General features: G+C 46.4%; 1 protein-coding gene across 1 annotated transcript in view; it reads left to right on the plus strand.

The window, feature by feature from the left end:
• The window catches only part of ITGAM (integrin subunit alpha M), a gene marked incomplete at its 5' end in the record, with an annotated part of 47,311 nt that overhangs the window by 16,354 nt on the left and 5,134 nt on the right, over positions 1-25,823 (plus strand). The window contains 12 exons of the mRNA XM_081090309.1: positions 3,520-3,593; positions 5,707-5,836; positions 6,066-6,208; positions 18,242-18,382; positions 18,474-18,683; positions 21,385-21,515; positions 21,594-21,757; positions 23,980-24,134; positions 24,225-24,356; positions 24,506-24,579; positions 24,799-24,940; positions 25,032-25,151. Coding sequence (XP_080946435.1) covers positions 3,520-3,593; positions 5,707-5,836; positions 6,066-6,208; positions 18,242-18,382; positions 18,474-18,683; positions 21,385-21,515; positions 21,594-21,757; positions 23,980-24,134; positions 24,225-24,356; positions 24,506-24,579; positions 24,799-24,940; positions 25,032-25,151 — 1,616 coding nt within the window. The remainder of the gene's footprint in view (positions 1-3,519; positions 3,594-5,706; positions 5,837-6,065; positions 6,209-18,241; positions 18,383-18,473; positions 18,684-21,384; positions 21,516-21,593; positions 21,758-23,979; positions 24,135-24,224; positions 24,357-24,505; positions 24,580-24,798; positions 24,941-25,031; positions 25,152-25,823) is intronic.

Here is a 25,823-nt window from a genome sequence, read left to right on the forward strand (position 1 = left end):
CACCGCCGCTCCACTTGCCAGCCATGAGCCCAGCTTCTGGCTGAGCCATGCTCCCCCTGTGGGAGTGCACTGACCACCAGGGGGCAGCTCCTGCGTTGAGTGTCTGCCCTCTCGTGGTCAGTGTGTATCATAGCGACCGGTCGTTCCGCCGCTCGGTCGATTTGCATATTAGCCTTTTATTATATAGGACTAGAGGCCTGGTGCATGAAATGTGTGCACTGGGGGGCGTGTGGTCCCTCAGTCTGCCCCCTCTCACATACTGGGAGCCCGCAGGGGATGTCTTACTGACGGCTTAGGCCCGCTCCCTGCTCCCCTTGGGGAGCGGGCCTAAGCCGAAGTCTGGACTCCCTTTGTGGGAGGCGACCGGGCTGATCAGGGGATGGCACCAGCCCCATTACCCTGCTGCTATAGCCATTTCCAGTCACCGCAGCCACCAAGGTGCTTTCATCAACATGGACTCTGGTCCCTTCACCATGAAAAAATGACAACTTTCTTTAGGCATTTTCAAAATGTGTCTTTCATAGGATATGACATTTCTTTATTATTATTATTTTTTTATCCTCACCTGAGGATATGTTTCCATTGTGAGAGGAACACTTTGATTGGTTGCCTCCTGCATGAGCGCTGACCTGGGCTCCAGCCAGGGAAGAGCCTGCAACCTAGGTACATGTCCTTGGTCAGAATTGAACCCAGAACCTGTGGTAGGCAGGCGGAAGCATTATCTACTGAGCCAAATCGGCTAGGGCAGGATATGATATTTCTTAGCCCCTCCAGCAGCTGACCTTCATTTTTTTCTCCAGGAGTGAGGTGGAAAAACCCTACATCACCTTCCTGGATTCTTATTACTCAAGTTACTAAGAATATTACCAGTGGCATACAGGGAGCTTAGTCAATGAGCGGTCAGAAAAGGTGTTTCCTCTGTAGTTCACACCCATCCACAGCTCTGCCCCTGCCCAGGCCTAAGGCCTTAGGCTGGGCACTGGGCCTGGGCAGGGGACCCCCACCCTCTCTGATAGCAGGCTCCACTCCTGCCCAGGCCAGAGGAGTGTTAGGCCTGGGCAGGGGACCTCTAGTCTGCTCCAATTGCCTTCCCAGGCCTAAGACCTCTGGCCGGGCGTTAGGCCTGGGCAGGGGACCCCCAGCCCTGTGCAATCGCTGGCTCCACCCCTGCCCAGGCCTTAGGCTTCTGGCTGGGGCGATCACCAGCTCCGCCTCCCCGGGTGGCTTCTGGCACTGTCCACCCCACCTCCCTGATCCCCATCTGCAGCCCGGATCCCACGGGTGGCATCTGGAGCTGCCTGCCCCGCCTCTCCGGTCCCCAGTCTGCAGCCTAGATCCTGTGGGCGGCTCTGGCGCTGCCCGCCCCACCTGCAGTATGCAAATTTAATGGCCATCTTTGTTGGGTTAATGCATACTCTTCTGATTGGCTGGTGGGCAGAGCGAAGGTATGGTCAATTAGCATCTTTGTTTTTTATTATATAAGATTGCCCAGTTAATTACTAATTATCTATTTAATTTCAGAGGTTAAAGCCTCAGGGGAAATTTCAGTGGCATGGTAGTGATTTATTTCTTAGGCAGCTCAGACACACATGCTTATCTGTGGCTGTGAATGCTGTACTTGTTTTGGTGAATGTTTAAAAAAAGAAAGAAACAAAAACCACTTACATATGTGTTTTATGTATATTCACCAAATAAACAGAAAACCCGCAATGATCTTTAGGTATGAATGAGTTTAACACAGGTTCTGACTGAGTCATGACTATGGGGATTTCCCCCAACATTTAGGAAAGTTTCCTAATGCAGAGGGAGAAATACACCATGGTATCCAGTGTTCTTTCTGATAAAGGAAGTGACTACAGAGAGGCTTTGTTCAAAGTGCCCCGTGCCACAGATGCAACCACCCAGCCCCTCCCCCAGTGCTCCTTCAAAGCAGACATCAAACTTGATTTTCATTAGAAGGTAGTTATTTCTTATGCTAACAAATAAAAAACCCAAGACCCACCATATTCATCTGTAACTATAACTAACTATAACCAAACTATAACTATACTATAACTATACCATAACCATAACTAAACTATAACTATAACCATAACGATAGCCATAACCAAAACTAAACTATACCCATACCCGTAACTATAACCATAACTAAATTATAACTATAACCATAACCATAGCCATAACCAAAACTAAACTATACCCATACCCATACTTATAACTATAACCATAACTAAACCATAACCATAACCAAACTATAACTATAACTATACTATAACTATACCATAACTAAACTATAACTATAACCATAACCATAGCCATAACCAAAACTAAACTATACCCATACCCATAACTATAACTATAACCATAACTAAACCATAACCATAACCATAGCCATAACTAAAATGAAACTATACCCATACCCATAACTATAACCATAACTAAAGTATAACCATAACCAAACTTTAACTATAACTATAACTATAACTATAACCATAACTAAACTATGACTATAACCATAACCATAACCATAACCATAACCATAACCATAACCATAACCACACTATAACTTTAACCATAACCAACTATAACTATATATGGAAAGCAATGCAATTATTGGGCTTCCTCTTTGGGACAAGAATGCCAAGTCAGACTCTCCTCATCAGAAGCAATTACAATGGAGGACACTTCCTATTTGACTCTTGCCAGCACCACATCCGCGACGTCTGCATCCTCTGTCTCATGAGAAACGTTGACTCCCCACTGTCTGTGGCACGAGTGGTCCTTCAGGGTCACACCTCTGCCAGCCACGTGGCTTATGAGCAGCAGCTCTTCTCTTTGATTTACTGTCATCAGATTCACTGCAGATAAAGATTTTCTTTCTGTACCAGCTTTTTGACAATGAAGAAATGCTGCCATGAGCTCTGGGCCACCTAAATGTCCTCCAGGTTCCCAAGCATTGTCAGCCTACGAGTCCCGAGGGAATGACCCACTGACCATTTGCTCAGCGTCGGTCCGATACTTTTTCCACTACAAATTCTTCAGGTTCTGTCTCTTCAACTTTTCACTCTTTCGTTTTGTTTTGTTCCCAGTTTTTGCAATGTAGTTTTATTGGAGACCGTTTTTTATGGCAGACTCCGATAGTTATCTGCACCGCAGAGCTGCTCTGGGCCCTGCCCACTGCAGTCCAGCCCCATCCTAAGGGAGGGGTGGGGACTGGCTACCATAGCATTTGAATTTCCAGCCCGTATTCCAGGCTCTTCTGCCTTCTTCTAAAATATATATATTTTTATTGATTTCAAAGAGGAAGGGAGAGGGAGAGATAGGAACATCAATGATGAGAATCATTGATTGGCTGCCTCCTGCACACCCACTCCTGGGGATTCAGCCTGTAACCTGGGCATGTGGTCTGACCAGGAAATGAACAGTGACCTCCTGGTTCATATGTCGATGCTCAACCACTGAGCCACGCCAGCCGGGCTCTTCTACCTTCTTTAATGTGAAGAGCTCTCCTCCTCACAGGTACTCAGTCAGGAAGTAGCAGCACCTTCGAGTATGAGATGTCTCAGGAAGGCTTCAGTGCTTCCATAACCTCCGTAAGTGTCCTTCGTTACGTTGTGGGGGTGGTAAGAGGAAGGGGGAGAAGAGGCAAAGGGGTTGGGGGCTCTTCTCTGAGATGGGTAGTGTTTGGGAGGCACCTCTTTGATGATCAGCAGTGGTCCTTTCTCGCTTCTTTGTCAACCCTGTCCGGTGTGCAACATAATGAGGCTATATGTGTGTACACTGGGAAACGAAATGGCCACCACAGTAAGTCTAGGTAACATCTGTCACCTCACATGGTTACAATTTTTTTCTTGGAATGAGAACTTTTAAGATTTATTCTCTTAGCAACGTGTAAATATACAATGCAGTATTATTAATTATGGTTGCCATGCTGTACATCACATCCCAGGACTTATTTATTTTATAACTGGAAGTTTGTACCCTTTGATCACCTTTATCCATTTTGCCCACTCCCCACCCACTGCCTTTGGTAACCATCAGTTTGTTCTCTGTATCTATGAGTAGTTCTTTAGATTCTATATATAAGTGAGAGAATATAGTGTTTGTCTTTCTCTGTCTGACTTTGTTCACACAGCCTAATGCCCTCCAGGTCCATCCATGTTGTCACAAATTACAGGATTTCCTTCTTTTTTAAAAAAATTTTTTTTTCTTTATTGATTAAGGTATTACATATGTGTCCTTATTCCCGCATTGCCCGCCCCCCTCCCCCCACTCATGCCCTCACCCCCCTGGGGTCTATGTTCATTGGTTAGGCATATATGCATGCATACAAGTCCTTTGGTTGATCTCTCCCCTTTACCCCCACCTTCCCCTGCCTTCCCTCTGGGGAGTGACGGTCTGATCGATGATTCTCTGTCTCTTCCTTCTTTTCTTATGGCTGAGAACTAGTCCGCTGTATCTGCCACACTTTCTCTGTCACCCATCCACCGGTAGACAGTTGGCTTCTAAGTCTTGGCTATTGTAAATAACGCTGCAGCAAACTCGGGGCGCAGCCATCTTTTTGAATTAGGGTTTTTGTTTCCTTCAGATAAATACCTAGAGTGAAATTCCTGGTTTGTATAGTAATTCTTTTTTAAATTTTTTGAAAAAAATTCCATACTGTTTTTCATAGTGGTTGCACCAATTTACATTCCCAGACAGTGCACGTCCTCACCCACACTTGCCATTTTTTACCTTTTTGATGACAGCTATTCTCACACGTGGGAGGTGATATCTCACTGTGGTTTTGATTTTGTTGAGTGTTGTTGTTGAGCACTTTTCATGTACCTCTTGGCTATCTGTATGTCTTCTTTGGAAAAATGTCTATTCAGATCCTCTGCCTATTTTTAAATCATGTTGTTTGTTCTCTTGCTATTGAGTTGTATGAGTTCTTTATCTATTTTGGATGTTTTACCCCGTTGTCAGACATATGATTGAAATATATGTCTTCTCCCATCCTATTGGTTGTCTGTTTCATTTTATTGATGTTTTCCTTTGTTGTGCACAGCTTTTGATGCAGTCCCATTAGTTTATTTTTGCTTTTGTTGCCTTTGCTTTTGCTGTCAAATACTACAACAACAACAACAACCCATCGCTAAGACTGATGTGAAGGAGCTTCCCGCCTCTCTTTTCTTCTCGGAGTTTTATGGTCTCAGATCTAATGTTCAAATAGTTAATTCATTTGGAGTTGATGTTTGTGAATGGCGTAAGATAGTGGTCCAGTTTCATTCTTTTGAATGTGGCTGTCCAGTTTCCCCTTCCCCATTTGTTGAAGGAACTGTCCTTTCCCCATTGTATGTTCTTGGCTTCTTTGTTGTAAATTAGTTGACCACATATGCATCGGTTTATTTCTGGCTCTCTATTCTGTTTCATTGATCTATGTATCTGTTTTTATGTCAATACCATACTTTTTGCAATATACTTTGAAATCAGGAAGTGTAGTGCCTCTGGCTTTGTTCTTTCTCAAAATGTTTTAGTTATTTAGGTGTGGGTTGTTTTTTTGTTTTTGGTGTGTGTGTGTGTGTGTGTGTGTGTGTGTGTGTGTGTGTGATTCCATACAAATTTTAGGGTTGTCTGTTTTATTTCTATGGAAAATACCATTGCAATTTTGATGTGGATTGTACTGAAGGTATAGATTGTTCAATCCCGTCCTATTCTCTTTCCCAGAATGGTCCCTTGCTGGGTGCTGTGGGCAGCTTTGACTGGGCTGGTGGAGCCTTCCTGCATATGTCAGAGGATAAAGTCACCTTCATCAACACAACCAGGGTAGATGCAGACATGAACGATGCTTACTTGGGTAAGTGGGGAGAACAGGGTCAGGATGTGGTACAACTCAACCTGATGTGGCTGGAACTGTCATAGGCCCTTGGGATAGGTTTAAAGACAGAAATTTCAAAATTTTATTTTAATTATGTTAACAAAGAGAAATACAGTGCGGGGTCCAGTTACCCCAACCTATCAAGCGTGGGCCTGCTAGAGGGGGCAGGGCCTACAAGAAAACACACTTCTCTTGATATCACCTTTAGGTTATGCTGCCGAAGTCATCTCACGGGGCCGGGTGCAAACCCTGGCCTTGGGGGCTCCTCGATATCAGCACACTGGCCTGGTGGCAATGTTCAGACAGAGCGCTGGGGCCTGGGAGGCCAACGCGATTATCGAGGGCAGCCAGGTGAGTGCAGAGCATGTGGGCCATGAATGTGCACATAGAGGCACCTGGGGACGGAGAGATTCCAGGGTGGCATTGCCAGGTGCCATGTAGGACAGAGGTTTATAAAGACACCTCAGAGGGCCTTGGGCTGGAGACTCACAGAATCAGCTTTGCATTTGAGAATACTCTCGCAACAATCTATCTATATATATAAAAGTCTAAGCAACTGGCTAACCATTTAGCCATCTGACCTGTGGCTATGATGCGCACTGACCACCAGGGGGTAGATGCTCAACACAGGAGTGGAAACCACAGGCATGGAAACATTGAACAGACTAATGAATCTCAGAGGGAAAGGAGGAGGCGGGAGGGCGAGAAGAGATTAACCAAAGATCTTATATGCATACTAGAGGCCCAGTGCACAGATTTGTGCACGGGTGGGATCCCTTGGTCTGGCCTGTGCCCTCTCGCAATCCGGGACCCTCAGGGAATGTCGGAGAGCAGGTTTCTGCCTGATCCCAGCAGGCCAGGCAGAGGGACCCTGCTGGTGAACAAATTCATACACTGGGCCTCTAGTAAATAATAACACAGGCCTGTACAGAGTTCTCTATGAGTTTACCTGTATACGGAGCTGGTATTTGACAGTACATAATCAATATAAGCATATCAGTTATTTGAGCATTGAAATAATTCCATATCTGTCATATTTCCCTGTGGTGGCCCCTGTCTTGCAAAATGGTCCCTTCCCCAGTACTTCTTTTTTTATTTTTAATCCTCACCCAAGTATATTTTTCCATTGATTTTTAGAGAAAGTGGGAGAGGGAAAGACAGAGAGAAGTATCAGTGTGAGAGGAACACATTGATTGGTTGCCTCCTGCATGCACTCTGACCAGGACTGGGGCCAGGGTGCAGCTTGCAACTGAGGTACGTGCCCTTGACCAGAATCATACCCGGGACCCTTTGTCCGCAGGCCAACGCTCTATCCACTGAGCCAAACCGGCTAGGGCCCCAGTACTCTTTGAACTCCTCCAGCAACTATGAAGTCAGAGAGGGCACCTCAGGGGACCTCTAGGACCTACTCTGGCTAGGACCCTGCTCAGAGCCTGAGCAGTCCTAACAGTTCCCTATTTTAAATATTACCCCTGCAGAAGCGGTGTGGTTGCATCTTATGTGGTGTGTGAGGCAAAAATCTTTAGTCAAAACCATCCTTGCAAATTCCTTAAATAGGACTATATCCATGATACTGTAGTTCTGTGTGTATTCCTTTAATCTTCATCTGTGGTTCTCTTTGGTCTGCAATTAATGCATCACGTCTGGATGAAACCAGTTTGCTCTGTACCAGAATGATTTTGTTGTAATTCTTTGTCAATAGTCAGATTCTTCATATGCTCTTTAAAAGTTTCACCGACACAGATTGACCATTGATGGCGCCAGTGCCTGACACACAGAAGGGGTAGGGTGGGGGAGAATGTGTGGCGATTCTAGGGAGTCAAGGGTGAGTGTGTTGCTACTTCTCTGTTTGTGTGTGTGGGGTCCAGAATCACAGGGGGAAGTCCAGCTGGTAAACTTCCTCACCACATGCAAATATTAAACATGCAAATTACAATCAAGAGTGATAAATACTTAAACTGAAACAGTCAAATGGGAGCAAGTGAGAGGGGCACCCACAGGAGAGCGTCAGGGAAGGCTTCCTGAAGGCAGCGCGGAGGGGGAAGCACTAGAGAAGTGAGGAGTGAGGAGAGGAAACGGTCAGAAGGAGACAGTGTGAGCTGGGAGTGTGAGTGTAGGGGAAGGCGAGGAGGTGGGAGCAAACGCTGAGGAGAAGGGTAGGAAACAGATTCATCTCAAATTTACCCCCTCCCTCCACTTTTACTGCCACAGCCTGGTCCAGGCCATCATCATCTTTCCTGTAGAGCCAGCTATAACCTTCCTACTGGTCTCCCAAAATCCCATGTTGCCTCTCTCTAACCCAGTGGTTCTCAATCTTCTGGCCCTTTAAATACAGTTCATCATGTTGTGACCCAACCATAAAATTATTTTCGTTGCTACTTCATAACTGTAATGTTGCTACTGTTATGAATCATCATGTAAATATCTGATATGCAGGAGGGTCTTAGGCGACCCCTGTGAAAGGGTTGTTTGACCGCCAAAGGGGTGGCGACCCACAGGTTGAGAACCACTGCTCTAATCCATAGAGGGAGGGTGAGCTTTCTTTCTTTCTTTCTTTCTTTCTTTCTTTCTTTCTTTCTTTCTTTCTTTCTTTCTTTCTTTTTTTTGCAGACGTAGTCCCTTATTCAATCTAGGCCGCCACAAAGACAGGCAGAAAGCGCAAGGACATCTTCCTTTCGCATCCCAATGCAAACCAAAAGAAAAATGAGCTTTCTAAGTGAGAAACCATGAATTAGTCCTCAGTTTAAGACCCTTCGTTGACTACAGACCAATATCCAGTAAAGATTTAAAAAATTTCAACAAAATACAGTTGACTCTTGAACTGTCTGGGTTAGAACTGTATAGATCCACCCCCACCCCCCAGTAAATACCATTTTGGGAAAATTTTTGGAGATTTGCAGCAGTTTGAAAAATTCACAAACTGTATAGCCTAGAAATATTGAAAAAACGAAGAAAAAGGTGTGTCATGACGCATGCAATATGTAACATATACAAAATATGTGTTAATCAACTGCTCATGCTATTGGTAAGGCTTTTGGTCGATAGTCGGCTATTAGTAGTTAAGTTTGCTGTGTGGATTTCATTTACATGAGAGGGGATAGGTCGAAACCCTTTCATTGTTCAAGGGTCAACTCTATTAGCAAATTGAACACAGTAATCTCCAAAAAGGGTAATAATACATCATGACCAAGTCTGGTTTATCCCGGGGATTAGGGCTTGTTCTACGGTGTTGCAGAAATTAAACTGATTCTAAATGGAAGAGCAAGGGACCCAGAATAGCCAAAATAATCTTGAAAAATAAGAATGAAGATCTCACTTATATGTGGAATCTAATGAACAAAATAAACTGACATGAAAACATGCAACAGAGTGAGTGAAGATCCTCAGAGGGAAGGGGGATGGGGGAGGGAAGAGATTAACTGAGGAACCTATATGCATACTAGAGGCCTGGTGCACAAAATTCGTGCACTTGGTGGGGGCCCCTCAGCCTAGCCTGTGCCCTCTTGCAGTCCAGGACCCCTCGTTCCTTACTGCCTGCCTGCTCGCTGCTTCTTACTGCTCGGCTGGCCGCTCCTTAGCACAGCTGCAGAGGCAGGAGAGGCTCCCGCCACTGCTGCTGCCCTTGCCAGCCATTGAGCGTCTGCCCCCTGGTGGTTCTATGTTCTATGCACATCATAGAAGTGGTTGTTCCAGCGTTTGGTTGATTTGCACATTAGGCTTTCATTATATTGGACAGCATAGTCCATGGACACAGACAATAGGGGGTGAGGACCAGGGTAAAGGATGGAGATGGGGAGGAGGGGTCAATGGGGAAATAGGGGACATCTGTAATACTTTCAACAATAAAGATAATTTTTTTAAAAAAAATAGAAAGAAGAATGAAATTGGAGGACTCACACTTTCTAATTTCAAAACTTTTAAAAAAAATCTTCACCCGAGGATACGTTTTCTCCATTTCCTTTTAGAGAGAGTGGTTGCAGGGCCAGGGATTGAGCCCGAAACCGGGGCACATTCTCTTGACCAAAATTGAACCCAAGATCCTTCAGTCCATGGGGCCGACGCTCCAACCACTGCTCAGGGAAAAACTTAACTACTGTTGACTGAAAAATATCAGCTAGGTATTTTGTCATCAAAAAGGACTTATTCATGAAAAAGGAAGGGTTGCAACCCAGTGCATGCAGACATGGCAAGCCAGGTGCACACTCTGGCCTGCGTGCCAAGGCGAGGGGTATTTATAGGAGGAAAAAGGAAGTTAAGGGACAAGGAAATCAGAACCTGAGCACTTTATTATAATCAGTTCTTCCAGCAGGGTCCTCCTGATTACACAGAGTGTGAGAGCTGTCATCAGCCCTAGCTCCTCCCATAGATCCTCCCGACCAATTATGTTTGCTTACAGTTTCAGTTAGTCTTATGCACTACAAGCTACAGTAATAAAGACAGTACAGTACGGTACTGGCATAAGGATAGACCTATAGATCAATGGAACAGAACTGAGAGTACAGAAATAAACCCATACGTCTAAGGTCAATTAATTTCTGACAAAGATACCAAGTTCATTCAATGGAGAAAATAATTTTTCCAACAAATGATGCTGCGATAAATAGATATCTGCATGAAAGAGAATAAATTTGGACCCCGTACTTCACAATATACAAAAATTAACTCAAAATGGATCAGGGACCTAAATGTAAGAGCTAAAGCTATAAACCTCTTAGAAGGAGCTATAGGTGAATTTTTGTAATCATGGATTTGGCAACCATTTCTTAAATATGACACCACAAGCATAAGAAATCAAAGAAAAAAATAGACAAATTGTAGTTCATCAAATTAAAAACTCTTGAGCATCAATACTCTATAAAGAAAATGAAAAGAATGTGAGAAATTATTTATATATAATATATCTGATAAAGGTCTGGTATTTAGAAAACAGTGGGGCAAAATCGGGTTACAGTTATGAAACACAGAGTTTACTCTTGTATTGTTATTTATTAATTACTAGAGGCCTGGTGCACAAAAATTTGTGCACTCAGTGGTGGGGGGAGGGGTCCCACAGTCTGGCCTGTGCCCTCTCGCAGTCTGGGACCCCTCGGGGGATGACCACCTGATGGCTTAGGCCCGCTCCCTGGGGAACTGGGCCTAAGCTGTCAGTCAGACATCCCTCTGGCAGCCCAGGAGCCCTCGGGGGATGTCCACTTGCCAGCAGGGAGCAGGCCTAAGCTACAGTCAGACATCCTTAGCGCTGCTGAGGAGGCGGGAGAGGCTCCCACACCACCGCTCTACTGGCAGCCATCAGCCTGGTTTGTGGCTGAGCAGAGCTTCCCCTGTGGAGCACACTGACCACCAGGGGGGCAGCTCCTTCATTGAGCGTCTGCCCCCTGGTGGTCAGTGTGTGTCATAGTGACCAGTCATTCCCAGTCATTCTGCTTTAGGGTCAATTTGCATATTACCCTTTTGTTATATAGGATAGAGGCCTGGAGCATGGGTGGGGGGTGGCTGGTTTGCCCTGAAGGGTGTCCCAGATCAAGGTGAGGGTCCCGCTGGGGTGCCTGACCAGCCTGAGTGAGGGGCTGAGGGCCGTTTTCAGACTAGTCACACCCCCTTCAGGGTGGGCGTCCCCGCTGGAGTGCCTGGCCAGCCTGGGTGAGGGGCTGATGGCTGTTAGCATGCTGGCCATAGCCCCTTCAGGAGGAGGTCCCCGCTGGGGTGCCTGGCCAGCTTGGGTGAGGGGCTGAGCATTGTTTTCAGGCTGGACATACTCCTTTCAGGGTGGGGGTCCTGCTGGGGTGCCTGGCAGTCTTGATGAGGGGCTGATGGCTGTTTGCAGGCTGGCCAAACCCCCCAGCGGAGACCCTCACCCCATGAGGGTGTGGCCATCCTGGGTGAGGGGCTGATGGCTGTTTGTAGTCTGGCCACGGCCCCCAGCCACCCAAGCTCCCAGTGGAGGCTGGCTGGAAGCAGGTATCTGAGATTTATTTATCTTCTATAATTGAAACTTTGTTGCCTTGAGCGGAGGCCACAGCCGGCCAGGGCAGGCGGGAAGCTTGGCTTCCTCTATTGCCGGGGCAACCAAGCCTCCTGCTTACTCCAGCTCCATGGCTGCTGGCCACCATCTTGGTTGGGTTAATTTGCATATAGTCGCTCTGATTGGCTGGTGGGCGTGGCTTGGGGCATAGTGGAGGTGTGGTCAATTTGCATGTTCCTCTTTCATTAGATTAGATTGCATTATTTTCCATACAAATAACTGTAAACCTACTTTTGCCCCACCCTGTATAAAGAACCCTTGAAAGGCAACAATAAAGGACAAATAATCTAATTTTCAAATGGGCAAGGATTTGAATAGACATTTCTCCAGAGAAGGCATACAAATGGCCAACAGGTACATGAAAAGATGTTCAACATAAACAATCATTAGGGGAATGCAAATTAAAAACACAATAGAGATTTCACTAGAATGGCTATTCATTGATTATCATTTTTAATTTTTTAATTATAGTTGACATGCAATATTATATTAATTTCACATGTACACCCCAGTGGTTAGACATTTTATAACTTAGTGACCATCCTGATCAATCTTGTACCCATCTGACACCATACATAGTTACTAGAATATTATTGACTGTATCCCCTATGCTGTACCTTACATCTCCATGACTATTTTGCAACAACCAAACTGTACTTAGCTCATGAATACATAAACAAAATGTGGCATATACATACAACGAAGTACTATTTAGTCATAGTTCAGCTGGTGTGACTCAGTGGCTGAGCACCGACCTATGAACCAGGAGGTCATGGTTCGATTCCCAGTCAGGGCACATGCCCAGGTTACAGGCTCGATCCCCAGTGTGGGGCATGCAGGAGGCAGCCAATCAGTGACGCTTTTTCATCCTATCTCTCTGTCCCTCTCCCTTCCTCTCTGAAATCAATAAAAGTATATTTAAAAAACTTTATGCTAAGTGAAAACAGTCAGTTACAAAAGGCCGCATATAGTATGATTCCATTCATCTGAAATGTCCATATTAGACAAATCCACAGAGCCAGAAGGTACACTGGTAGTTGCCAGGGGACAGAAGGAGTGGGGGAATCAGGAGTGACTGCTAACAGAGATAAGATTTCTTTTCAGGGTGATGGAAATGTTCTGGAATTAGTGGTGATTATACAGCCTTGTGAATATACAAAAACCCACTAAGTGTTATAGTTAAAAATGGTAAATTTTATGTTTGTAAATTTTATCTCGATTAGTCCAGCCAGTGTGGCTCGGTGGTTGAGCACCTATGAACCAGGAGGTCACGGATGCATTCTGTCAGTGCATGTGGCCTGGTTGTAGGCTCGATCCCCAGTAGGGGGCATGCAGGAGGCAGCAGATCAATGATTCTAATCATTGATGTTTCTATCTCTCTCTCTCTCTTCCTCTCTGAAATAAATAAAAATATTTATTTTTAAAAAGCTATCATGACAAAAAGGCAATCAATGTAATTCACCATAACAACAGACTAGAAGAGAAAAAAACATAATATTAATAGATACAGAAATATTTTACAAAATATATCCTTTTATTATGTTTAGTTCTCAGAAAACTAGGAACTAAAGGTAAAATCTTCAACCTGAGAAAGAGCATTTATAAAAAATAATTATAGCTGGCATCATATTTAAAACTAAGAGAATATCTCTTAAAATTGGAAAGAAAGCAAGAATATCCACTTTCACCAGTATTATTCAACCTCATACTATAAGATGTAGCCAGTGCAATAAGGCAAGAAAAAGTAAGGGGGTGGGGGTGAGAGGTTGGGGGGAGAAAGCATAGAGTGGAAAGAAAAAAAAAAGATTGTCTCTATTTGCAGATGACATGATTGTTTGGAAAGCTGCATGACAAATTCCAAAGAATCGACAAAGAAACTATTTTTTTAAAAAAATATATTTTATTGGTTTTTTACAGAGAGGAAAGGAGAGGGATAGAGAGTTAGAAACATCGATGAGAGAGAAACATCGGTCAGCTGCGTCCTGCACACCCCCTATTGGGGAGGTGCCCACAACCAAGGTACATGCCCCTGACCAGAATCGAACCTGGGACCCTTCAGTCCGCAGGCCAACACTCTATCCACTGAGCCAAACCAGCCAGGGCGACAAAGAAACTATTATAAGTAAGTTATTTCAGTAAGTTCTCAGGATACAAGATCAATATTTATAAACTAGAGGCTCAGTGCATTAAATTTGTGCACTCGGGGGAGATCCCCTCTGCCTAGCCTGTGGCCTCTCACAGTCTGGGACCCCTCAGGGGATGTCCAGGCCTAAGCCAGCAGTTGGACATCCTTAGTGCTACTATGGAGGCGGGAGAGGCTCTCGCCACTGCCGCTGTGCTCGCCAGCCGTGACCCTGGCTCAGGGATTCTGGCTGAGCAGCGCTCTCCCTGTGGGAGTGCACTGACCACCAGGGGGCAGCTCCTGTGTTGAGTGTTTGCCCCTGGTGATCAGTGCATGTCATAGTGACCAGTTGTTCTGCCATTCGGTGGATTTGCATATTAGCCTTTCATTATATAGGATAAGTTGTATTTCTATACTAGCAATAAACATTGGAAATTAAAATTTTACAAAGTACTATTTATCATAGCACCAAAGACTATGAAATGTTGTTGTGTAACTTGAACAAAAGGTATGCAATATCTGTATGTTGTAAACTACAAACACTAATGAGAGAAATCAAAGACCTAAGTAAATAAATATACTATGTTCATGGACTAGAAGACTCAATATTGTTAAGATGTCAACCCTCCCCAAGTTGATCTGTAGATGCAACATAGGTCCATACAAAATCCTAGTAGTTTATTATGCACCTAGAGGCCCGGTGCACCAATTCCTGCACGGGTAGGGTCCCTTGGCTTGGCTGACGATTGGCCCGATTGGAGCCAATCAGGGCAGCTGTTCAGCCACGGGGAGGGACTGCGGGAGGTTGGCTATGGGAGTGCACTGGCCAGCAGGGGGCAGCTCTTACATTGAGCGTCTGCCCTCTGGTGGTCAGTGCATTGTCATAGTGACCAGTCGACTAGTCGTAATGGTCGCTTAGGCTTCTCTATATAGAGATAATTAACAAGCTAATTTTTAGATTTATATGAAAAATCATAGAAAGTAGAATTTCCAAAACAGTTTTGTAAAAGAACTTAGATAAATACCATTAGGTATTTAGTGGAGGATTCATACACTATGGGATTTTTATCACTGCTAACTTGTACTTCTGTTCAGCACACTTGCCCCTAGAGAGAGCTGCCCTGCACCCTGCCTCTCCAGCCCTCACCCTGAGTTAGTGAATCTAGTTCCTCCTAATGTGTCCTCGGCACTTTTGAGCTACTGTCCCTATGCTGGAGCTTAGAGTCAGTGGGTTTGTGAGCAAGTGCATTTGTGAGTGGGTTGTTTAAGAGCAGCGTCTTGGCATTTAGCAGCCCTTTGTCTTTCTCCAACACAATCCCCACTGGTTTTCACAGCCTAATATTGTGGGGGCTTCTCTTCCTTGCACTGGTGCCCCAGGTTGGGGAGCCTAGTATGAGGCTGGGACCCCTCACTCCTCAGAGGAGACCTTCACAGACAAGATATCCCTCCCAACTCTGAATCGCCACACTGTGGGTGTTGGACCTGCCAATTCCTGTATTTTCCACTCCTCATGCCAGTCTTGACATGGCTTCTTCTTTGTATCCCTAATTATAGGCTTCTGTTCAGCTAGTCTTAAGGTGGTCACAATGATGCCTTTCTATAGTTTAGTTGTAATTTTGATGTGATCACTGGAGGAGGTGAGCACACAGTTTAGCTACTCCACTGTCTTGACTGAAAGCCTTTAGTCAGTTGATTTTTTAAATGGATTTTTTTTTTAGAGAGAGAGGAAGGGAGAGGGAGAGAGAAAAATATTGATGTGAGAGCATTACATCAATCAGCTGCCTCCCGCATACCCTCTACTGGGGATCAAGCCTGCAACCTGGGCACGTGCCCTAACCAGGAATCAAACCAACAACCTTTCAGTGCATGGGATGATGCCCAACCAACTGAGCTACACCAAACAGGGCTAGTTAATTGATTTTTTTAAAGGCACAAAGACAATTGAACGGAGAGTTAATGATGCCGGAGCTATTGGCGTGCATAATAAAAAACATGTATAATAAAAAACAAGAAAACAAAAACCTCTACCCATGTCTAATATCATATTAAGATGAATTTAAAATAGATTATAGAGCTAAATGTAGAATCTAAAATTACAATACTTTTGGAGGAAATCTTCGTGACCTTGTGTTAGGCAAAGAGTTCTTAGATATAATACTATAAACATAGTTTATAAAGGAAACATTGATAAAAAAAAAAGCCTTCATTAAAATGAAGAGTTTTTGCTATGTGAAAGACACTGTTAAGAGAATGAACAATAAGATACAGACTTGGAGAAAATATTTGTAAATTTTCCTTCTTTTTAAAAAAAAATTTTTTTATTGACTTCAGAGAGGAAGGAAGAGAGAGAGAGAGAGAGAGAGAGAGAAACATCGATGATGAGAGAGAATCATTGATTGGCTGCCTCCTGCACACTCCCTACTGGGGATCGAGCTGGCAACCCAGGCATGTGCTCTTGACTGGAATCGAACCTGGGACCTTCCAGCTAGGGCTTTCCTTCCTTTTTTATTACATATCTGGCAAAGGATATATCTAGAATATATAAAGCATTCTTAAAATCAACAATAAGAAGCAATCCCCCCAAAATATAAGCCAAATATTAGAAGAGACACCTCCCCAATGAAGATCTATGGATGGGAAATAGGCACATGAACACATACATGTTCCATGCTATTAGTCATTAGGGAAGGCAATTAAAACTGCAATGAGAGACTACTGTACATGTATTAGAATTGTTGGCATAAAATAAAAATAAACGGCAATATCAAGTACCGGCAAGGACGTGTAGCAACCAAAACACTCATACAATGCTGTCAGAATGGAAATGGCATGCCCATTTTGGAAAACAGTTTGTCAATATCTTATAAAGTTCAACATATAGTTCCAATGCCAGCAATCCCATTCTTAGGTATTTACTATTTACTTAGGAGAAGTAAGAACAGATATTTACATGAAAACCTGTATGTGAAGTTTCTAGTGGCTCTATTCATACTTGTGCAAAACTAGAACAACCCAAGTGCCACTCAGCTGGAATGGCTAGACAAACTGTGGTAGATATGAAGGCATACTGAGCAGAAATAAAAAGGAATTGATTACTGATACATGCAACACCATGGATGAATCTTAAATGCATTATTCTAGTGAAAGAAGCCACACCCAAAGGCTACATACTATATCATTCCCTTTATATAACATTTGGAAAAGGCAAAGCCATAGGGAGAGAAAGAGGTCAGTGGTTTGCATGGGCTGGTGATTGAGGGAAGAGGTTGATTACCGTGGGGGCATGAGGGAGTATTTGGGGGTGATGCAACTGATCTATATCCTGACCACGGTGGTGGTTAGATGACTGTGTTTTGCCAAAACTCATAAAGCTACACTAAGAAGGCTGAATTTTATTGTAAGTAAATTATGCCCCAATAAACCCGACCTAAAACAAACAAACAAACAAACAATCCTATTGATGAAGCTAAATGCAATTGTTGGCTGTCAGCATGGCCTGTCTCAACGCCAAGGGGCAGAAGTCAGTCTTGACGTCCCCTGCAGTTTTCCTTCCTAGAACCTGCCTCAGTTCAAAATTGCTGTAGACATGTCCCTGTTTATGTTACTATTCCCTCTGCTCCACCACGCTGCCCAAGAGCCCTGGAAGGCTCTGTGTCTCCAAACCCTTGTTTATTGAATGAATGAATGAATGAATGAATGCATGAATGAGTAGGTGAATGACTAAATGGATGAATCCTGTGGGTGAATTCTACACATTGACATTGAACATACTTTTGTGGGTTTTTAAAAAAATTCTTTTAAAAGGTAGACATTATTTCTCAATATCACACAAAGACATTCCTGTATTAATAGATATTTTTAATCCATGTTAGCTGATTCCTTATTAGCCAGACTGCCAACTTTGACACCCTCCCTCCTCCCCCCCAACTAAAAACTTCCAATGTATTGAAAAGATCTGTCTGCTCTTCCAGGCTTTTCTGTCTATATTTTCCAGTCCAACTTCTTTTTTGTTATCTTCATTATCTCCTTATAACGCTATTTGGGGTAAAATCCTCGCACTGCCCGTCACTCTGCTCCTCTCTCTGTCAGCGCATTCAAACGAGAATTTGCCGTCAACTACAGAGAGTAGAGAGGCTCACATCTGCTCCTACGCCGTTCTCCAGCCCAGCAGCCATGGTTTCTCTTCGCAGGGAGAACCCCCGACCTGCTTTAGGTGTGACCCTGGCCTCGTCTCTTTCAGATTGGCTCCTACTTCGGGGCCTCCCTCTGCTCCGTGGACGTGGACAGAGATGGCAGCTCCGACCTGGTCCTCATCGGGGCTCCCCATTACTACGAGCCGACCCGGGGGGGCCAGGTGTCTGTGTGCCCCTTGCCCCGGGGGGTGAGTGGCTGAGGAGGCCTGGCTGGGGGGGGCCTGGGTGTGGGGTGGAGGGGTTGCCCGGGTTGGGACTGGCACTGTTTCTGCTCTGCAGAGGGCCAGGTGGCAGTGCCGGGCCATTCTCCGTGGGGAGCAGGGCCACCCCTGGGGCCGCTTTGGGGCAGCCCTGACCGCCATGGGGGACGTGAATGGGGACAAGCTGACGGACGTGGCCATCGGGGCCCCGGGGGAGGAGGAGAACCGGGGTGCTGTGTACCTGTTCCACGGAGCCTCGGAGCCGGGCATCAGCCCCTCCCACAGCCAGGTGAGGCCCCCTCACTGTCTCCATGGTGACAGCAGACTCTTTGCAGATCTGTCCCTTTCTCGTTCAGTGTTCCCACAGCTGCCAGATTAGCTCTCCCATTACTCCTTCCAGAACCTTTAAAACTATAACGCGCTGCACAGAAACCTCAGACCCCTCCGTTCTAGATCAGTTCTTACTCAGCCGGAGGCCATGGGGCGCAGCGCGCACTGTGCGGGTGCGGGAAGGCTTGGAGGAGGGGTGCAGGCTGCACGTGCCCGGCAGCGGCACTGTCTTCCTCGCGGCAGGCAGCCGGCAGCCTGGTTTTAGGGGGAAAGCCGCCCTCTCAGAAGACCTTCCCATTGGCCGCCTCCCAGAATCACACAATTCAGGGGCTGTCGCCTGTGCAGTCACGCAGGGCCCCTCTCGCAGGAAAATCAGAAAAATTTCAAATTTACAAGCAAAGTTGAAAGAATTGTACAGTGAACACGCATATACTTACCTACATTCTACAGCGAACATTTTACTAGACTGACTTGGCCGCATAGCCATTCCCTCTCTACAGTCCCTCTATTTTCCAGCGCATTTCACAGTGAGTTGCAACACCAGTCCACGTCACCCGTAAACACTTCAGCACGTATATCAGGAACTAGAATTCAACATTCGCTTACTGTTATTCTTAAGATCAAATTTACCAACAGGACATGTTGCTTCTTTATCCGGCCAGTGACTACTGCCGAGTGTATGCCCCTGCTGTAACCCACCCTCCATCACCATCATCACCCCAGAGAGTTCCCTCCTGCCCCCTCTGGCCAGCTTCTGACCCCGCTCTGCTGCAGAGGGAACCACAGTTCTGGTCACTGTCGACCACAGATCAGCTCCGCCCACTAGACTTCCATAGGCCCAGTGTCTGCACAGGCTCCTGACTGCTAAGCGCCGCTCCTTGGCCACCTCTGTGCGTCAGGAGCCTCTCCACAGCGAGTGAGCAGCAGGATTATGCCTCTTTTCATTGGCGCCTGTTGCTTCTCTGTGTAAATGGCGTTTGAAGGCTCTTGTTTTACTTTATTTTTATCACAAAAGCTTTACATGCTTGAACAAATTTATAAATCGGAGGTAAGCAGTGAAAACCTTTACTTCCCTCCCCTTACCTGCACCGTAACCCACCCCGCAGAGAAAATCAAGGGAAAGGGAGGGTACGTTATGTGTCTGCACACGTGCACGCCTACCCCACAGACTTTGGAATGAACAAGAAATGCCTAAAGGACCACACTGTCCTAGAGTTGTACTGTCTGCGTTTTTACTTGCTTTCCCCTCTGACTGGGGCAGGGATGCTCGGCGTTCGGACCAGCCAATAGGCTGTGGGTTTCCCAATCGCCACAGGACACACAATTTCAGAACAAACTTCATCCCAACAGAATACAATACCTTTTCCTTAAAAAAATTTGAGGTATAATGTACACCCAGTAAACTCACAAACCTTACGTGATGAATTTTTATGTGTCTGTGAATCCGAGTAAGCAGCACTTACGTTAAGATACAGCAAATTTCCGGCACCTCATGCTTCCTTTCCGTTAACAAAATCACTTAAAAAATTGTGGTGAGATATACATGACATAAAGCTCATCATTTTAACCATTTTAAAGTGTGTCAGTAAAATTTCTTTTAATTTGGCTGTTACTCTTTCAGTGTTATTCTTGCACATGGACTAGAGAGTCAAATCGCTCTTTTTGAAAAAAAATATATTTTATTGATTTTTTACAGAGAGGAAGGGAGAGGGATAGAGAGTTAGAAACATCGATGAGAGAGAAACATCGATCAGCTGCCTCCTGCACACTTCCTAGTGGGGATGTGCCCGCAACCAAGGTACATGCCCTTGACTGGAATTGAACCTGGGACCCTTGAGTCCGCAGGCTGATGCTCTATACACTGAGCCAAACCGGTTAGGGCCGCCGCTCTTTTTAAAAAAAACATATTTTTATTGACTTCAGAGAGGAAGGGAGAGGAAGAGAGAGATAGAGACATCAATGATGAGAGAGAATCACTGATCGGCTGCCTCCCGTACATCCAGGCATGTGCCCTCATAGGGAATCAAACTGTGACCTCCTGGTTCATAGGTTGACACTCAACCACTGAGCCAGCCGGCCCGGCTCAAAATCGATTTTAAAGGCTGATTATGGAAACAGCAGTGTCCACACCTACACTCGACTTCCTCTTTATTTCCCTGGGTCTCCAGGAAGCACTGTTACTGATCCTCCATACTTCCCAACAACATGATTTTGCTGCTTCTTGCTTGTTGTCTTAGCATGGACTTCCCGTGTGGGAGGCCAGGCCTGAGCACTTTCAGACCCCCTTGGCCATGCCTTCGCATGCCTCCCTCCACCCCCACCTCCTGATATTTACACGATGATTTTGGTTAGATCAATATTCAGGGTTTGCATCATCCGGACCATGTAAATGAGATTCATGAGTCAAATAGAATGCTATGCCACTTCCTTCCTGTAAAACAATTTGTTTCCTAAAACCCCAGCTGACTAATGGAAACTTTGGGTGCCATCTCAAGACTGTGGTCTAAAGCTGAGTGGCTGCCCTGACTCCTTGAGAAATTATGGGAGATGAGACTTGAATGGAAATCGGACAATCTCTCCTTGGGTCACCTGGGGTAACTGAGTTACACACTTCCCTGCTCTTCCCTGCTCCCTTCCTCCCCTCTCTTTTCTGTTCTCAGCGGATTGCAGGCTCCCAGCTCTCCCCCAGGCTCCAGTATTTTGGTCAGTCACTGAGTGGGGGCCAGGACCTCACGATGGATGGCTTGATGGACCTGGCTGTAGGGGCGCAGGGGCACGCGCTGCTGCTCAGGTGAGACCCTCTTTCAGAGCATACCTGGTTGTCTTCCCTTTAAGGAGCAGCTTAAAGAGACCTCTGGTGTCTCTACAGGTCCCAGCCTGTGCTGAGGGTTGAGGCCACCATGACCTTCATGCCCACGGAATTGGCGAGGAGTGTGTTTGAGTGTCGGGAAAATACGGTGAAAGGCCAACCTGCTGGGGAGGTCAGAGTCTGCCTCCGTGTGCAGAAGAGCACAGCGGACAGGCTGAGACAAGGTGAGGCTGGGGGGAAGTCTCAGCAGGTTAAGTGGCTGGGGGCATTGACAGGTGGCTCAGCCTTCTTGGCAGTCCGGAGCAAAGTGCTCACTGGCTCCAGCAGCCTTCTCCAAGCTGGGGAGGCCAAGCAAACCCGATCGAAGAAGTGAGCCCGTGGCATGCTCTTACTCTCTCAGGTCTCCAGATAATTGGGGCCCCCCACCTGTGAATTAACTGGGATCTTTTTTATTTTTTAACTAGAGGCCCGGTGCACAAAATTCGTGCATGGGGAGGGGGGTTCCCTCAGCCCAGCTTGCACCCTCTCCAATCCGGGACTCTTCGGACATCCCTCTCACAATCCTGGACTGCTGGTTCCTAATCGCTCACCTGCCTGCCTACCTGATCGCCCCTAACTGACCCCCTTGCTGGCCTGATCGCCCCTCACTGCCTCTGCATGCCGGCCTGATCGCCCCCATCTGCCACCTCCCTGCCGGCCTGGTTGGTCCTACTGCCCGCCCCCCCCCCCCCCGCCAGCCTGGTCACCCCTTACTGCCCCCCCCTGCTGGCCTGGTCACCCCCAACTGTCCCCCTGCCAGCCTGATTACCCCCCTCATAGCCCCCCCTGCTGGCCTGGTCACCCCACACAGCCTGCTTGTTCAGTTGTTTGGTTGTCCCTCACTAACCCCCGTGCTGGCCTGGTCATAGGCAGGGGGGTGTGAGGGTTAATTTGCATATCACCTCTTTATTATATAGGGTGGGGAACTCTTTTAAAGGAAAGTTTGCATTGATGAAGCTAAACACAAATTCACAAAGTACTCAGACATGCATTTTATTGTAAGGAACTTGACTTATTTTTTCCACTTTTAAAGAGCGACATTGTGCTGGGGTGAGGATAGTAGTGGTGGTACTAGAGAGAAATAGGGGGAGTTCATAAAATTACGTTTCTAGCAGTAATCTTACTGGGCTGAGGTGACAGCAGTCAGAGTTTGGGGCAGCCAGCATGGCTAGAAATTGAAAGCAAAGTCTTGGAGATTAGAGGATTACAGAGAAAATACCCCCAAATCTACACAGAAATTCCTCTCAAGTCATTTGCAGGTCAGTACTCCAAGGAACTCAGTTGATGACAGCAACTGGAGACCTAAAGAGTTGAGCAGAAATTCAGCAGCTTCATGCTGCTGGGGAAATGGAGATTTAGGAGGAGCCTTTGTAAACAAATTGTTCTTTCTATTGGGACAATGTCCATTGAGTCCAGCAATCAGGAGAAACAACAGACCATAGAAATAGACCCACAGGTGATTCATAAATTAGAGTCATCAGACAGGAATTCAAAATGATGGAGAACCTCAGAAAAGACTTGAAATTCATAAAATAGAGTCAAATGGAAACGCTAGCCCTGAAAAACATGCTAACTGAAATTAAGAATTCAATAAATAGTTTCAATAGAAGATTAGAAGCAGAACAGAGAATTACTGCAGTGAACTGGAAGGTAAAGCAATAAAAATATACAGACTAACAGAAAGAGAGAAAAGGATGAAAACTATAGAAAGAAACCATTAGAGCATTAGAGATGTATGGGACATGGTGAAAGATCTAATAAACATTGATTGGAATTCCAATAGGGAGGGAGGGAGGAAAGGAGAGGGCGAGGGCGAGAGAGAGAGAGAGAGAGAGAGAGAGAGAGAGAGAGAGAGAGAGAAAGAGAGAGAGAGAGAGAGAGAGAGAGAGAGAGAGAGAGAGAAGAGAGAGAATAAGAAAGAAGCAACAGTTAAAAAAATTGTGATAAAGAATTTTCTAAAACTGGTGAAAGATATTAAGATTCTCTATCAAAGTAGGATAAATATAAAGGAAATCATACCATGGTACATTACACTGGTGTACACAACTTTATACACTGTACTAGATCAAGGCACAAACTGCTGAAGACCAAAGACAAAGACAAAAAGCTAAAAGCAGCCAGAAAAAACACGCAGTGTTCTAGTATGTTACAGATCAGCTGCCGTGTATTGAGCACCTACTGTGTGCAAACACTGTGCTATGTGCTTGGCAGACACTATTCCGTTTCATTTTCTCCACTGGGAAGGTACAATTATTGTCCTCCATGTAAAAATAAGGAATCGAGACTCAAAGAGGTCAGATAAGCTGCCCAAAGCCATACAGCTGGGGAGCAGAGGCGCCGGGCCTCCCACCTGCCTGTCCGACGCCCAAGCCAGGCTGCTCACCACCGTGATGCCCTGCCCCTGCAGGAGAGGTCCGGAGCACGGTCACCTACGACCTGGCTCTAGACTCCACGCGCTCAAGTCCCCGCGCCATTTTTGACGAGACGAAGAACAGCACACGCAGACAGACACGGGTCTTGGGGCTGAGTCAGATGTGTGAGACACTGAAGCTGCACTTACCGGTGAGCAGGAGGCAGCCACAGGGGCCTCCCAGCACAGGGGGGGTTTGGGAAGCTGAGAAGGCAGACCCCCAAACCACCACTGTCTCTCAGGACTGTGTAGAGGACTCAGTGACCCCCATTGTCCTGCGCCTCAACTTCTCTCTGGAGGGGCAGCCCTTGCCCTCCTTCGGGAACCTGCGGCCCGTGCTGGCTGTGGATGCTCAGAGGCTCTTCACAGCCGTGGTGAGTCCTGGAGGCGGGCCCTGCCGGGCGCGGGAGGTCCCGATGCCATCATGGTTGGAACTCATTTCAAAATTGTATCTTATTGTTTCATTTCACAGCGTTTCACCATTTCCTTTCATTTCGTGTCATCCTATCCTATTTTCTTGCAGTTTCCCTTTGAGAAGAATTGCGGCAATGACAGTGTCTGCCAGGATGACCTCAGCATCAGCTTCAGTTTCACCAAGTGAGTTTCTCTTCCTTGTCGCTGCCTCCCAGCCTACGCCTAGCCCTGGTGCTCGGCCTCCCCTGCCCCAGGAGCCGGCACAGCCGCTGTTTTGGCGGTGTCTGTGTGGCTGCCCACCCACTGGCTTCTCTCTCCAAGTGCCCACGCCTCTTCCCGCCCAGAGCCGACTTCCCACAGGGGAGCCCTCAGCATCTCTGGCCTGGCTTGTTCCCCCCACAGCCTGCACACCCTGGTGGTGGGTGGTCTCCGGAACTTCAACGTGACGCTGACTGTGAGGAACCAGGGCGAGGACTCCTACGGGACTCGGGTCGCCTTCTTCTACCCGCCTGGCTTGTCCTATCGGACGGTGTCAGGGGTGCAGGTAGCCAAATCCTTTCAGGCTCCCCCTGGCCTTCTTTCTGGGTCCCCAGGCCGTGGCTGACGTCACCACCTCTGCCTCCCTTGCCTTCCAGTCCCCGCAGTCATGGCGATCCTGGCGCGTGTCCTGTGATCCCGGCCCCTCCACCCAAACCAGGACCTTGCACAGCGGCAGCTGCACCATAAACCACCCCATCTTCCCAAGCAACTCAGAGGTCAGGCTGTGGACCCCGCTCACCTTTTCTCCTTCGTCTTCTTCTGCATTCCCTTCTTTCCCTCCTCCTCCCCCTCCCCTTCCCCACTTTCTCCTCCTCCTTCCTCTTATTCCTCTTATAAAGCTCCCTTTTGTGAGAAACAGCTTTATTGAGATACAATTCAAATACCACACCACCCACCCATTTAAAGCATTCCCATTCGGTGGCTCCTAGGTTGTTCACAGACTTGTGCGTCTATCACCTCGATCAATTTTAGAATATTTTCTTACCCCAAGAAACAACTCTGCGCCCCTTAGCCATCAGCCCCCGTTCCTATTTCTCCCAGCTCCAGGCAACCGCTAGCCCACGTTCCGCCTCCAGATCCTCCCATCCTGGACAGGTCGTACCAGTGCGTCCTATAGCGCGTGGTCCTCTGTGACCAGCTTCTTTCACGCAGCAGGTCTACAAGGATCATCCATGTTGCAGAACTTCACTGCTTTTGCCTGCCGAGGGCTATTCTGTTGGAGCAGGGTCCTCAAACTTTTAAACAGGGGGCCAGTTCACTGTCCCTCAGCCCGTTGGAGGGCCGGACTATAGTTTAAAAAAAAACTATGAACAAATTCCTATGCACACGGCACATATCTTATTTTGAAGTAAAAAAACAAAACGGGAACAAATACAATATTTGTATTT

Source organism: Myotis nattereri, assembly GCF_964212035.1.
Source record: "Myotis nattereri genome assembly, chromosome: 4".
In the NCBI taxonomy this organism is placed as follows: Eukaryota; Metazoa; Chordata; class Mammalia; order Chiroptera; family Vespertilionidae; genus Myotis; species Myotis nattereri.